Source organism: Aulonocara sp. 'chitande type north' Nkhata Bay, linkage group LG16, assembly GCF_057382095.1.
Source record: "Aulonocara sp. 'chitande type north' Nkhata Bay isolate Kocher_YH1m ecotype deep benthic linkage group LG16, A_spYH_male_GT1.1, whole genome shotgun sequence".
In the NCBI taxonomy this organism is placed as follows: Eukaryota; Metazoa; Chordata; class Actinopteri; order Cichliformes; family Cichlidae; genus Aulonocara; species Aulonocara sp. 'chitande type north' Nkhata Bay.
In genome coordinates, this window is record NC_141359.1 from 8,538,798 (window position 1) to 8,555,033 (window position 16,236).

Here is a 16,236-nt window from a genome sequence, read left to right on the forward strand (position 1 = left end):
CTATCATTTCAGGAGAATAATGTGGGGAATAAAAGGAGAACAAAGGCTGGTTTTGACATTACAGCCACTCGGTGCTTACATCGCTAGGATAAAGGAGTGGTTTAGGATCGTGACAGCAAGCTGAACTTTAGCAGCATAATTTGTGTTGTTTGTAATCCGTGACACTGACTTTTAGAAGAAACAGCATAATGGAGCATGATGTACACAAATCCCTTCAAATTAAGAGATAGTTGTTTCTGAGATTTCAGCCTCAAGTTTTATTTTAACTACAGACTTCCAAAAGTAATCAGGGCAATAAATCAAAAACCACATGGTGTGACCAAGGGAGCATTTTTTCCTGTGAATTATAAAACATGCATGTAACTTATTAAGGGCTGCATCGCACTATGGGTGGTTCTGTGTGTATTTAAAAACCTATCATCAATTACTGATTCAGAATAACTTGGAAACTTGTCTTTTTTTTTTTTTTGCTTCTGTGACATTTCTCTGGGAACCACAACAAAACTCCAAAGTACCTCTAATGCACTGTGATGGAGGCAGAAATCTCAGATACTGTGAAACCAACAAATCTGTGCATGGCTAGTTATCACCAGAGATATGACAAAAAAGAAGTTTTTATTTAAATACTTATTTCTTTTTTGCTGATACTGCTTTGCTGATGAGGTGCTTAAAGGCAGTTACTGCAAGCATTATGTTTTAACTCAAAGGTAATCTCGAGCCTGGTGTTACGGAGTCACCTGAGTCCAACGAAAATATCAAGCATTCAGGATTATAATGCTCAAATGTAACGTTGTGTCCAAAAAAAAAAAAAAAAAAAAAAAAAAAACCCACAGGAGAAAATCATTACTCCTGTAATGCCATGTAGCTGTCACATATGAAAAGTACTTTAGTTTACAATCCTCTACATAAATAATAACCACCAAGCGTATTTACCAAACTACACAGACCCCAATCTGGATTTTTTTAAATAAAAGTGAAAACTCCAACACATATTTAGGCTACAATGCAGTTTTACATTATCAAAGCTTATTTCATCCCAAAACACTGTTGCTACTACAGATTGTGCTATCTGCTCTTTTTATTTTTTGCTTAAGTGTCCCGTATCTTATGCCAAAATAACTTCTTTGTAAGTGTTTTCTTTTTAAAACATCCCCTTTAAGACACACGGACTGTGTTTGTAAGAGGTGGGGTACACACTAGGAGCTTAAAGGAGCAGGAATGCTTTAATCTTGACGCTTAAAGTATAATTTAAATGAAGCTAACAATGCTATAAACATCCAACAGATTAAAGAAACAAAAGGCAGAAAAATGATGGATGTGCACAGGAAAAAAAACAAAAACGGGACTTGTCTAGTCACAGGAATTAGTGTCTGAACCACCTGGACATCAAACAATGAAGAAATCAAAGGACACGGCTCACAGTCATCACTTGAAAAGCCAGGAAACTTTTAAAGCTTTTAGAGAGTAAACATAAACTAAGCTGAGGCAGACTCCACAACCACAAACAAGCAAACAACGGCTGAGAGGAATAAAATGGACAGGAAAACCCAAGCATGCAAGCATGGAATGAAAGGTTTATTGAACTAAATCAGGAATGTAATCAAACCTTTAAATAAAATAAATGACAGAACACAAACATCTGGACCACAGTTTGCAGCAACGAACACTGTACCTGCAAATCCTACAGACACCAATTTTCAGTATTAGACTTCACATCGTTCTTTCTAAAGCAAAGCGTCTTAAAAGAAACCAAAAAACGAGTCGTGGGGAGGCAACAAATCTACTCTACTTTTTTTTTTTAAGTTTCATTTAAAAAGAGGGGAAGGGAAGCGGGGAGAGGTATGAATTATATCACTGTATAATTCGAATCAAGCTTTACGTGATGGAGCTCTGCTCACTGCTCAGACAGCCGCTCGACTGTACCCAAGTCAAAATACAGATCCTTCACAGCTGCAAGCTCTCTGACTAAACAAAAGTAGCTCTGTAAGTTTGTTCATGAATAATATAAAAGAGAAAAAACAAAACAAAAAGATAACACCAGTTCTTTGTGTACAACCAAAACAACGGCTGTATTAAAGAAAGTTACTTGATAATTGGACCGTCTGCCAGGTCAGTTCTGGCAGTTTAAACCTGGTCGGGTTTCCAATAAGCGTAATTTTGTTCCTCGTTTATTTGATGTTTTGGTTTCTTTTTTCATTTTCTCCCCCCTCGTTTGAATCTTGCTGAATGCCGCTGGGCTCACTCCACTTTGCCGTAGTCCTCTATGTGACCCAGCACCTTCTTCCTCTGCCGGATCATGTGGAAGTAGAGCTGGGGAAAGACTGGGAGAGGCAGGGGAAAGAACAAATTAATACATTCTCCAATAAATGCTGATCAGTGCACCAACTCCTATTCAAGTTACAGTTAAGTCAAAGTGCAGATGTTGAGTGCTTAAGAGAACATGTTCACCACTGAGAAATTACACACAGACCACTAAACAACAACAACAAAATATGAACCAACTTTCTATCTACACATTTCCTACAATACCACAAAAAAGGGGAAAACTATAACCAGTTGCAATAGATTCCACATGCATATCTAATAATGTGACCACTGAGTGCATAATATTGTAATTATGCCTTTGATATGCGCGTTTATTTTTTCTTTTAAAAACCCCACTAATTATGTAATAGCTTATGTCATTATGGGTCTGTGTCCACAGGCAGCTGAAAGCAGCCATGACCTCATTTTCAGCACCCTTCTCTCAGCACTTGTTGTTGCTAGGATACAAAAAACATTTTCTTCAGATAGAGATCGTAAATAACCGGGCTGTCAGAGACAACTAGGACCAAAATCCCTTTCACTGTTGTTGACAAGGTTGATAACATAAGTCCATCACTTCTCACTCATCAACATCCTATTTGGTAGCTGCAGCCCCGAAACCTTCAACTTAAACATGGCAACATCAGATTTATTGCCAAGAAGTATTATTGCAACAAAGAAATATCCAACCATTTCCTAACTTTTCATGCCATGTTTAGTTCTTTTCTCAGTTTTACAGGCTCTCTGTTGTGAAATGTGTAAATATTAGGGTGGCCACAAACAAGCAGCACTCAGCTCATAGCAGTCACCAACCAACAGTAGTGAATCCTTAAGTGCAATTCGCATACATAAGCAGATTTCTAGTGTTTTAAGGGCAAAACTGCCTTCCCTGTTCAAAAGAAAAGGGAAGACTTTTTTTGATTTCTTTTTTAATTTAGCACTTTAGTACTACATCTCCTAAGTGAAAAAGTAAAAGCCTCTAAATGAAGTTATGAGAGTGAGAAATGCTTTGCAACATGCAAAAAGCCATCTGAAGATGTGACTGAGAATCCTCCCACAGGGAGCTCTGCATGTTTGATTAGGAGTCTGCAAATATTTTTCAAAACTAAATGTCTAAAATGGCATTTATTGATCAGTTTCTGATGCAAAAAAAAAAAACCTGCAAATGAACAATGGGCTATTTCACTACACAAGGTAGAATGGAAAGTCTCGCCTTTGACTTACGGGGAATGTAGGAAATCATGATGAGGATGAGGAAGGTGTAGTAGTCGAAAGAGAAGTTGTACTTGTTGGGTAAGGTAACAGAGTACAGGCCTGTCTTCTGCACGTATGGCAGCGCTGCATAGATAGTCAGCAGTTCCCCAGTCACTCCCATGGGATACAACACGATGAAGAAGGTGTACCTACAGTACAGAGGTTTATTAATGAGAGGGGAAGGGAAAGAAACAATTAGCCTCATCACTTTATCGTTTATTTGCTGTTTTAGTAACAGGAAGCAGTATCGTAGTAAATCATTCCCTAAAACACTAAGTAAGAGGTGATAGAAAACATTAAGAGTAATAATGCAAAGCAGCATTTAGAGTATTAAATCTGAAATCACGCAGAAATCATTGACATGATTTAAATATATACTGTGACACAAACATAAAGCAACAGCAGGTGCAAAAAATGCAACTCAAAAAGATCCTAAATCATTGAAGTGTTAAGCAATCACATGTTTTAAACAGAAAGAAGCAAAGTTTGCAATTAAATATGACACGTGCACACAATGAAGATGTTGTCTTCTACAGAGAGAAAACTCTTCATCTGTCTCTTCTATAACTTGCACTCCAAACCCAGCGACTGTCTTCCGTGATCCTACAATGAATTTTCCACAAATGCACAACAAATTTCTGTCTCTCAGGGCTCACGTCAAACTCAGAGTTGAACACCAATATAGCAATGGTCCCATTTGCTTCCTAGCAACAAAGACCTCGGGGAGGGAGGCTCTTAACCACTGTTGCCTTGGTTGTAGATGCAGACAGAGAGAGGCTTGTGTTTTAATTGTTGAAGCACAAGCTTTTCTGCATGTTTGATGACATCGACGAAATAATTTGGCAGTGTTTGACGTAATGTGATGAACAGCGACTCCTTACTGCTTTAGCATCCTCTTTTCACGCAATACGACCTTAAGATTTTCATTCATGAAGGATTGAATTAGGTTTGAAAAGAGGTCAAGTAAACAAAAACATTAATCAATTATTTTCCTTTAATTACATTAATTACATTTATTATTTTGTTTGGAAAACAGGCTGAGAACTAACAGTGGAACACCCAAGGAGTCTATTTTTATTGCATTTTTTATGTAATTATTAACAGATTGAAATTTGTCCTGACTGAAAGCATTATTAGCAGCTTGGTGGCTTTGTTCTCTAAGGACCTGACTCCAGTCAGCCATTTCTGTTTATCTTTGCATCGATCAACTAACAGGTAAAAGGTTGAGCCACAATGCAATTCAATAAATTTGAATTTGCATATTATCATTTTGATAATATGCAAAAAAAAAGGACGAATAAACATAAGCAAACAAAGAGAAACAAGTTAAGAAAAATGAAATAAAATATGCAAAGCAAAACATAAATAAATATATTTTTTTTAAAAATCATTAATCATGTAATTCTTAAGATGATGATGAAAATATATTTAAACACAGGAAGCAGATTAAATATTAAGAATTTAAAGAAATTATTAATGCCTTTTTTATTACTTTAGTTCAGGTTGTTGTTTATTATTTCATCTTTTATTCTTACTTTTAGCACTTTCAGTCCTCCATTGGATGAAAATACTCTTTAATTATTTCTTACCTAGCCCATTTGATGAGGTATGGCAGGTGATTGAGCAGGCTGAAGGTGTAGAAGGAGTAGCGGATAATCTCTGTGACAGTCCAGGCTGTGACAAACAGCAGTACACTGTCCTCACTTTGAACCTGCGCACACACAGAAAAAGAAGGATGATGGAGGGAGAACAGGCGAACAGACGGCCTTGCATCATGTTACAGTAGTTACTCTGCTGTAGGCCAAACTTGACTTTCCCCCCTCACAGAACCATGCTGTTTGTTTCAGATGCTCAGATCACACTGCAGGCCAACATTCACTATCCTTAAATATTATTTTAAAAACAACGTACATTTTATGTTAAAGAGACAAGCGCACTATGCATTAATTCACTCTTCTAAATACACCCTAGAAATGCATTCACGTAAAGGGGAAGAGAGAACAGTTTGAGAGAAATGTCAGTGCATCATCATTCAGACAAACAGGAAATAAAACCCATCAGAGATTAGACAGATGCTGTCGATTCATTCCTGCAGCCTTACAGCAAAACTGTAATGTTACTTACTCGTTTACTCCTCTTCAAGCTACAAACAGGGCAAACAGTAGATCAGCTGGTCAATTTTGAATTTAAGTGAATGAAACAATGTAGAAGGACGGTGTAATTCAAGTTCAGTTTACACAAGTAGCAAAAGGAAAGAAACTCGCTGTACCTCTTTGACACTGTGCGTGACAGCCCACGTGAGGAAGACCCGGGACATGACCTGGAATCCAGTCAGGACCACAGAGGATGGTACGATTCCTGGGAGATGAGGCAACACACAAACACTGAACATATACCGTAAGCATGCAAGACTACTGGTTTTAGTACAGCTGACTAAAACTGTCCTCTCTTTGGTACACCCTTTCAGCTATACAGAAAATCTATTCATGTCTACACAGTCACTTTCAGAACATTAATTGTAAAGCGCGGAACATTTCTGCAATGCACCAGCTGCCGTCCATCAGCTATAGACAGGTTAACCTTGAAAGCCTGCAGACGCTCTGCATGTACACTGTGTTAACTCACACGTCACATGTTTTAGCTGCTCCTCTGTACGGGTCAAATGCATGGCAGTCACCAAGAGCTCTGTTTGCCCAGTGACAATTCCAGTAAAGTTTGATCGAAAGAAAGAAAGAAAATAGATGAATCTGTCCTAAGTGATGACAAAAAAAGAAGAAAAAAAGACGAAGAAAGAATATGTTGTTTTCAATAGTTAATTCAGTTTAATTCTGAATATTAAACGTGTTACACCTGTCCTGATGTATAGTTTTGTTTTGTTTTTTACTAGCAGTATGTAGCACGTAAGGGCTTAAACTGCTATAAGGAAATATTAAGCACTTTTATTATATTTTTGTATACTTTGTATACAACTTAGTTACAAATGTGTAACACAAACAAAGGTCCATACCAAACAATGAACCATTTATTAACATCTGTGCTCCTTTAAATCAATATTCGGCCCTGCAATCATAGATCAGAGCACAACTATATTTGAGCCCACGTTCATTTTGGCCTCAGCTACACATCTGCAAAGCTTTGTGGCGGTACCTTGCACAGTTATGACTTTACCACACTAACAAAATGTGTCCACAGAGTGACAGACAGACATGTAAACACTTGCCACAATGTCTAACCACCTTTGTGGGAGTTCCTAGGAACCTCAAGGGTCATGTGTTGTTATGGTGGGACTAAGCTTATGGGCTCAAAATGTGGTCATAAATATTTTGTACTTGTAAAAAAGATTTGTATGTGTAAAAAAGATTTGTGTGTGCGTAAAAAAGATTTGTGTGTGCGTAAAAAAGATTTGTATGTGTAAAAAAGATTTGTATGTGTAAAAAAGATTTGTGTGTGCGTAAAAAAGATTTGTATGTGCGTAAAAAAGATTTGTATGTGTAAAAAAGATTTGTGTGTGCGTAAAAAAGATTTGTATGTGTAAAAAGAATTTTCGTGTGCGTAAAAAAGATTTGTATGTGTAAAAAGGATTTGTATGTGTAAAAAAGATTTGTGTGTGTGTAAAAAAGATTTGTGTGTGTGTAAAAAAGATTTGTGTGTGTAAAAAAGATTTGTGTGTGTAAAAAAGATTTGTGTGTGCGTAAAAAAGATTTGTGTGTGCGTAAAAAAGATTTGTATGTGTAAAAAAGATTTGTATGTGTAAAAAAGATTTGTATGTGTAAAAAAGATTTGTGTGTGTGTAAAAAAGATTTGTGTGTGTAAAAAAGATTTGTGTGTGTAAAAAAGATTTGTGTGTGCGTAAAAAAGATTTGTATGTGTAAAAAAGATTTGTGTGTGCGTAAAAAAGATTTGTATGTGTAAAAAAGATTTGTGTGTGGACTTAGAAAAAAAAACCCCTGCAAGTTACAAGTACGGATTTTTGACCCTATTTTTCTTCCCTTCATCTGATTGGTCAATGTCATGTCAATCACAAATGTAACAATCCAATCAGAGAACAGATGGGTTTGGCTGTCGGAGGGGCGCTTTTTTTGAACTGCAGGTCTTTGAAGGGAATAAATGCCCTTTTACATGCCAACCCAGCGTTTTCCTTCATCACCACGAAGGAAAACAGTCTGTGGTCGTCCGAGTTTGGTGATTTTTATGTCACAGGTCTACGTGTTTAATACAGGGACTTCCACAGCCTTTTCAACAGCGCTGCGGACCGCGGGGTGGGGGTGGGCAGTGTTTTGGAAATGACAGTCTTCATTACAAAGCTTTCTTCGTTATGAATTAGCATACATGTTTTTATTGAACATTTGAAGAACTAGCAAAAAAAACAAACTCTTGTAGAGGACATAAAGTCAGAGATAGAAAAGACAAGGAGCAGGTGCATCTAGTACAGGTAGAGCTGCTGCAAAAACCCACAGAGCCCAGCAGCCAGCGTAACAAATTCTGGATCCTTTGCTTTTAGTTAGCAGTTAGCATTAGCAGCGTATCCTGCATCCGATGTGAAAGGACTTTTATGCTGCGCACTGTGACTCACAGCAATGGTCCTGGGTCAGCCCTGACTTTGTGTTAAACTAATCCTAAAGTAATAATGTTATTTCTAACCACTGATATACCACAACTTTTTCCTTTCAACAGCTACTGAAAGTTAGGGGACCTAGCTGCTATCGGATATTTATATAGCGATCCTCCAGCTTCAAACTGTATCACCCTTCAAGGACCTGCAGTTCAAAAAAGCGCCCCTCCGACAGCCAAACCCATCTGTTCTCTGATTGGATTGTTACATTTGTGATTGACATGACATTGACCAATCAGATGAAGGGTAGAAAAATAGGGTCAAAAATCCGTACTTGTAACTTGCAGGGGTTTTTTTTCTAAGTCCACACACAAATCTTTTTTACACATACAAATCTTTTTTACGCACACACAAATCTTTTTTACACATACAAATCTTTTTTACGCACACACAAATCTTTTTTACACATACAAATCTTTTTTAAGCACACACAAATTCTTTTTACACATACAAATCTTTTTTACGCACACACAAATCTTTTTTACAAGTACAAAATATTTATGACCACATTTTGAGCCCATATAAGCTTCCATTCACAGTCTAAATGTAGCTTTTCACTAAAATTTAAAATTGCTAATAATAATAATCATAATAATGTAATTTTTAAAGTAGTACATTTGAGAAAGATGCTGATGAGAGACTTTGTGAGTAACATATCCACATATAGGACAGTTATAAATGATGATGCAGTGTGTGTGTGTATGTGGACAGCAGCCTCGGGTAGCCTGTTTACAGTATGAAAGGTCAGTTAGCTTTAGCTTCAAATCCCAGATAACGGAGAGAAAGGTTTGTGCATTACAACCGTGGCCAACCGGGCCACAGCCACTCTCCTCATCACATTAACGCCACGTAAGCAAACAGCTTCTCTGCCCTCTTTTTTTGTACACACTTCAGATGTGAAAAGGTTTTGTTTGTCTGTACATATTTACATCTGACTTACATCTACAAATGCGATTTCACGACTCATAATTATGTCTTCTGTCAAAACTGTAAACTGAGATATCAAGCTTTGTTATCCGATTTGTCAATATGAGATCTGCAAACATGCGTTGCCCAGTAAAAAAAATGACGTTATAATAACTGACGTGTTTGAGGATCAAACAACAAGGTGCAACTGGGTGTCTGTGTTCCAGTAAAGATGAGTTAACTTGGTTGTGAAGGTCAAAGATTTCACAAATTAAACTACATTTTTCAAACCTCTGGAATAAATAGCACTGGTTTAGAAAAGAAACGAGCCAACTACAAATTTAAAACCACCCAAATGTGTCATTAACTAAACAGCCATCAAGGTTACTTCATATTCTGTTCGGAATGTAAACAACAAACATCTGATACTCGATTTCTCCAGCATCTTTAACATATTTCACCCTGTAGCAGAGGTAACTGAAGGTCATACTGAGAAAAAGTGAAGTAAATTTGAGTCACTAGAAGAGTTTTAATGCTCGCTGGATCTGGACTATCTGGAACTGGTCTAATGGGAAGCACACCAAACAGTCTCCCAGAGGATGTTCCCTCTTTTGGGGATAAAATCAGAGAGCTGCCTAAAATACTTACACCATATTAAACGCTGAATACACATATTTATGTGCCATGGGTTTAAGGTAGAGATGGCACGATACCACTTTTTTATGTCCGATACCGATACCGATATCATAAATTTGGATATCTGCCGATACCGATATGAATCCGATATAGTGTTTTTTAATCAACAAAACTGTTTTTTAAAATATCTTGCTGCATTTTGCAAGTCTGCAAGTTCATACTCAAGTTTAAAACAACAACTACACTAAAGCTATTCTGTTATACCTGTGTACAAAAAAAATATTTCATAGTTCAGCAATACTGATCAATCTAATAAACTTAGACCTACACCATCCTCCCTATTCTGGTATTTTAAAGAGTACTTAGCGTAAATATTAAGCAACCTAACTAATAGGGTTCCAACTCCCAGCAACAACAAAAATAAATAAATAAAAAATAGGGAACCACCCCTCACGCGCCACCTCATGATGCTTAATCGACGTAATCAACCTTAATTTGATGCAGCGTGAAAAAAAATGCACAGAAATCAATTATTTTTCAAGAAATATTAAATAGATTCAACATCTTTCTTCAACAAAATTGCGGACTGCACAGATGGTACCTTCCCAAAGGAAAAAGTACTATAGCTTACTAGGGTATATATATTAGACTTAATAGTCACTATATACAGTAATTGACTTCTATTCATTTTACATCAAATTAAAACTTTGTGTGTCAGATAATTATTTATTAAAAGCTAGACATTTTAAATGAGAATAAGAAAGAAAAGTATGTCTTTGTGCCCCCTTTTCCCAGTTAATGCCCTATCGGCCCCCCTGGCTAAACTTTGCTAGATCCGCCCCTGCACAGTTACAGCCGTCAGCTACGTAGAAAAAGATCCTCGAGTAGAAAGTAATATTAAATAAATTCTAACAACAGCTGATCAAGCTTAAACGTGCTGCTGTTGTTCAGCCGCTGGTTTCCTCTTTCTGGTGCAAAGTGGGCCAAAAACAAACAAAAGAGACGGACTCGCGACAGAAAAGCCGATCAGCTGATCATTTAAGCAGTTTCATGATTGAAGTAGCAGCCGGAGAGCGAGAGGCAGTCGCTCGTTAAGCTTAACGCAGGAATGCTTTACAAACATTCAGAGATGGACTTACACACTTGCTTTACTTCTCTCGGGGATAACTTTGTCGGAGATGAAATGCCAGGTTGCTAGCGAAGCTCCAAATGCTATCCAGACCACCAACAGGTCCCGCATGCCACAGCCGCTCTATCATGTGATGCATACTGCTCCGACCGGCTAACGTTCTGAGGTGAGTTACGGCGTGTTGCAAGTTTTGTGAGGTGCTTTCGTGATATTTAATGGATCGGATTACATTTTTTATTTTTCTCCGATATCCGATCCAGTCATTTAGGTCAGTATCGGACCGATACCGATACGTAATATCGGATCGGTCCATCTCTAGTTTAAGGCATGATCAAATTTATAAAATACAAACAATCAATGTACTCCATTTCTGACACGGGTACCTAGCTTACAATATGGAAGAGGAAATATGTGAAAAAGTTCAAGGGGCCCGAATACTTTTGCAAGCCACTGTATTTGCTTCTGTATTTATAACTGTGTTTCAGTGGGCAGCGTGTGGCTCAGTGGTAAGGACTAACGCCTGGGAGCTTCTTCTGTGTGCAGACAGTGTTCTCTCGCTGTGCTTGTGTGGGTTTTCTCCAGGAACTCGGGCTTTTCCCACCATCAAACAAACCCACATTAGGTTAACACTGCCTCACAAACAAAGGTCGTTCAAGAATTTCCCTTCCTTGTTTAAAAAAAAGAAGCTTAATAAAATTAAACAGCTGTTTTTAAGCATTTCTGCACATTACCCTTTGAAGATATATAAAACTTTAGTCCTGGGTACTTGGTGAGGAAGCTTTACCTAAAAGGATGACTGAATGGATGGATCTAAATCTAATCTGTGCTTCACTGGTGACACGAAGCAAGTGTAAGTGAGGGAAGGTGCAGTCTGAGGAGAAACTCACCTACAGCACAGTGCAGTATCTGTAAAAGAGGAAAATGATCATAGAAATTGACTCAATCTGTTTCTGGAATAAAGTACACGGACACATTTTTAACTCTAGCTACTGTTGGTCCAGTTTATACGCAGAAGAACTCGAAGATTTCCTATAAAAAATGTTCCAAATACCTACCCCGTTAATACATTATATATTCTATTGAAACAAAATGCTGAGAGTCACTGAACCAAGTCAAAAATCATTGGTCCTATTTTTGATCACCTAACTAAGCTGAGGTCGGTAGTGCATGTGTCATTTGATGAATGGAATATATTGACTTTAAGTATACAGTGCGTATGGACAGCATCACTGCAACACCTCTAACACTCACTACACACATCTGGGTCAGTATGTGTGTTAGCATGACCACTCTAAACACATGTAAGGCTAAAAGAATGTCTACATACATTTTTTAACCTAGTGTTGAAAAACATTAGAAAATGATATTCATTTGTAGTTTGCACCAAACTATAATTTTAGGATCTTAAAATACTTAAAATAGAAACTAAAATCCTTAAGTCATTAACTGTGTGGCTTCAACATGGTACGGAGAGGCATGTTAAGTTATCAGTTATCAGGGCATACCAAACTCTGAAGAGAATCAAAGACACTGTTAGACACTGTCCATTATTAGTTTGCCCTATATGTGTCAAAAGGCTAATGCTGGATTAATAAAATGGGTTTTTTCTCATTACTAGTCTCTACATACAAAACTGATAGTGTGTGCTGATATGAGCAATAGTAGTGACCTCTGAAATAATACCACATATTCAACAGACCATACACCTGCTGCATGCTCAGTTTTTATCAGTTATGCCACACCTTTAGTGGTTATCTCACCTCGAGAACAGCTCCAGTCTGAAAGAACTTCAGAGGTTTCTCTATGGAGTAATACAGCCCATGGTAGCTTCCTCTGGCCAGGTAAGCTCGAACCAAACCCACAGCTATCACCAGCCACCTAAACAGTAGAGGAAAATGCAATGCGGTCACTTCATAAATGAAAAACAAGGCCTACCAGATGATCTTGCTGTAGAAATAAACATCTTATGATGCGTCTGTAGTTTATGTGACATACAGTCAAAAGCAGCCATTAAAACAGCTGCGATTTTTGCATCTTTTGGCAAACATGTGCACACAGACAAACACAACACACACACACAGGTAACAAGTTATAGAAAAAAAAATATTTAAGAGGTCTTATTACTGGGTGCTTAGTGGTGGTGCTGGACCACCTTGTGCTACCATTCTTTGTATATATTTTTCCTCATTTCAAGGATTGGTCCCTGAGCTGGAAATGTCAGACGCGAACTAAATAAAAATAATGTAGTTAAGATTAATTCAGAGAAAGTTTCATTTCACACTCTGGTTTTAATGACTCTTAATCTCCGTCTTGGCTGCATTTGATATCAACTCTGGGGCCAGTTAGGCAGAAACTGAGCAGGTCTGCTTAGCGGCTGTGGCTGAATATGCAAAACCGTGCCTGCGAAAAAACACCCTAAGTGCTCAGCACAAAGCAAGCACTGTACAGGCCGTCAATACTGAGGAGGGTAAATGTGGCCTAACTGGTTGGAACAGTCAGCAAACAAGTCACCATTCAATTGTGCAACAGTCTGAAAATCAGAGCAATAAAATCTGCAAAAGGATTACTGTGTACACGGTTCAAGATAACTACCATTTGAAAAGCTAAGAAAATATGTTTGCATTATTAAAAATGCAAAACAACAACCTCCATCACAATCGTATTCTTTCTCCAAACATACACTTTAAAAAACAACAACAACAACAACTCATTTGTAGGTTTAAAAAAATCTCATTTAAATCACCGAATTGTCTTTTCAGTCCTTAAAAAGATTACTTTATTTTAATATTATAAACTATCACATGTGGTTTTGGTAACATTTACGATAATCTTTCTTTCATTTTCATAATTCTCTCTCATTCATTTGAGCGGGTGCTAAATAAACAAAAATCAATCTCAGTAATCCAACAAAACAGCATGTCCAATGCGTGAATCCGCACTTTCTGACATAAAACAACTAAAAAAACCCCGCACACAATGAATATCTGTCATAATATTCCTGTACTGTATGGAGTAGCGTCCCGTCAGTCACAATTAATGTCCACGCCAGGTGGCTGTCTGTTGCTCCTCTAATGTTAATCTTTGTAAGCCCTTGGATGCAGGAGGAACAACGTCCAAAGTTGTGCTTCTCCTTAGCGCGCTTAGGCATGTTTATGACATTAATAACTGCAAAAAACTGGAAGAATATTAACGCTGTAACACTACAATGGGGAACTCCTTCGCCCATTATTTAGCACAGCCCATCAGCACCACCAGAGACATTTCTATCATCCACCACCCAGCAGCATTAGCACGAGGAAACACGCTACGTACCCCGCTGTCATAACAACGTTGTAAATGACGAGATATGCCGTGGCCAGGGCACCGGGTCCCTTCTTTCTCTTCGCAGCCACATCGCCGTGGGCCGCCTTGCTGGTTCCCGAAGCAGCTGCCGACATAACTGCAACTATCAACGGTCTCCGCTCCTGAACGACGGCGGGTGTCAGGAAAGGAACATGGGCCACACCAGGAAGTGTCGTACTGAAACGGGATGTTCGCTCCACCTCACTTCCGTCTTCGTTTTGAGAAGCGTAGTTTAAAAATAAATAAATAAAAACAATTAAATAAATATTCATTTTTTAAACATCAAAAATATATGTATTTATTCTCTTATTTAAGTTTATTATTTTAAAATATTTTTATTTGCCTTATTTAACTAAATTACTGCCCGCAAAGTGTGCAGGATCACTGAGTTATCATCGTCAGGTCCTGTGACTGCAGGTGGCGGTTTGTGCCACCCTGTTTCAGGGGCCCGGTTTGTGTTTCTTCACATTGCCTTATTCGTTTTCTAAATAATGAATAATTTTCTGCGGCAAATAAGTGGCACAGAATATTTGATTGTTCTGACTTGGAATTTCTAATCAGCAATGAAAGTATCGTTATGGAGGACCCAATGTTTAAAATATTTATTTATTTATGTATTGCTTCTGAGTGTATTCAACCTTTAATAAACCCCCAGTTTATTGTTCTCCTTCTGATTTGATTTAATCTTATTTACTTTATTTTTATTTACTTTATATTTATTTTTATTTACTTGCGTACTTATTCTTACATACATTTATTTATTTATTGTTTTAGGCATTTATTTCTTTGAACATAATTACCACAGCTTCTTTGTATATGTACAAGGACAGTAAAGGCCTATTCTATTCTATTACATATTTTCAGGAATACTGAACGTTTCACCAGCAGTCAGAAACCTAATAATAGAGTTGGGCCAGCTTTTAAGAACCGGGGAAACTAATTTGCTTTAAAAATGGCAAGTAATTTTCTCACAAACAACCAAGCAATTGATTGTGAAACTGATAGTGGACAAATCTACAAACAAGCCCAACAATGATTTTTGCTTATTGCGCTTGGCAAACACCACAAATACACACTAACAGATCCACAGCCAAAATATATCATCAAATTCAAGTTAGTTCCTCAATTCTCTATTCCTCCTGTTTGACCTGTTGCCCCCACTAATAATAGGTCATTCAAAACACAGATCACCAGACTCATGAGCAGATTCTTCCCCAAGGTCATTTGGACTCTAAATCAACATACAAAATCAACATAGCTCTTGTGTAACTTTCAAAATCGTTCTTGTCAAATTTGTCATTTTGAAATACATTTTTCATTACACTACTACAATACCAAGTTTTTATTTAATTTTAACTTTGTATATACCAGCTTTGTATATACACCTATGCTTTTTACATATATTTACTCTTTGTAATATTTAGCTATTTTTTTTAATTAGTTGTGTAAAAAAATACTCCACCAACCACTTAATGCATTTTACCGTTTTCAGTAACAATAAACTATTTTTTTATTACATTCTTTTATATTGTATTCTATTCCATTCTTAAGAGGTTAAACTGACCTGAACTACATCTAGATAGACACCTGTGCTTATGCTTTAGGGAACCATACTCCACAATAAAACGGCTCTTATGATGGCTTCTGCACTTTTAAAGAATTCTATGTCACTGTCACTGAAACTGAAGAGTCACAATTGACTGTACAAGAAGATGATTTTGGTTTTTGATGCTAGTGAAATCTGCATTAAAAAGAAATGCCTGAAGGTAATGCCCAGTTAATAACGTTTCACCATAGTGACTCTTAAAAATACCAGTTTCCCCTTTTTGCTAAGGACCACTGCACTGTTGAATTTTTAAATAAATATGAGGACCCGTGTAGAAAAATTGTGGTGATATATAATAATTTATTTACCTAAAAGCTAATACTTTGTGGATGTATCATTGGGGCAACAATGCTGAGCCCACATCCATTATTACCCCACTAGATGCCAGTGTTTCTCTTTAACCATAAAAAAGGTGTCACCCTTAATTGCTTAAGTATATGTAATGCC

General features: G+C 37.3%; 1 protein-coding gene across 1 annotated transcript; it reads right to left on the reverse strand.

The window, feature by feature from the left end:
* Positions 1-1,554: 1,554 nt before the first annotated feature.
* On the reverse strand, positions 1,555-14,377 carry hacd2 (3-hydroxyacyl-CoA dehydratase 2). Its single transcript, XM_086266381.1, has 7 exons — positions 14,154-14,377; positions 12,602-12,719; positions 11,729-11,747; positions 5,828-5,916; positions 5,148-5,269; positions 3,529-3,707; positions 1,555-2,321 (listed from the first exon to the last, which is right to left on the reverse strand). Exons 1-7 carry the CDS (start codon positions 14,276-14,278, stop codon positions 2,239-2,241), a joined length of 735 nt encoding a protein of 244 aa, XP_086122507.1. The 5' UTR covers positions 14,279-14,377; the 3' UTR covers positions 1,555-2,238.
* Positions 14,378-16,236: the final 1,859 nt, after the last annotated feature.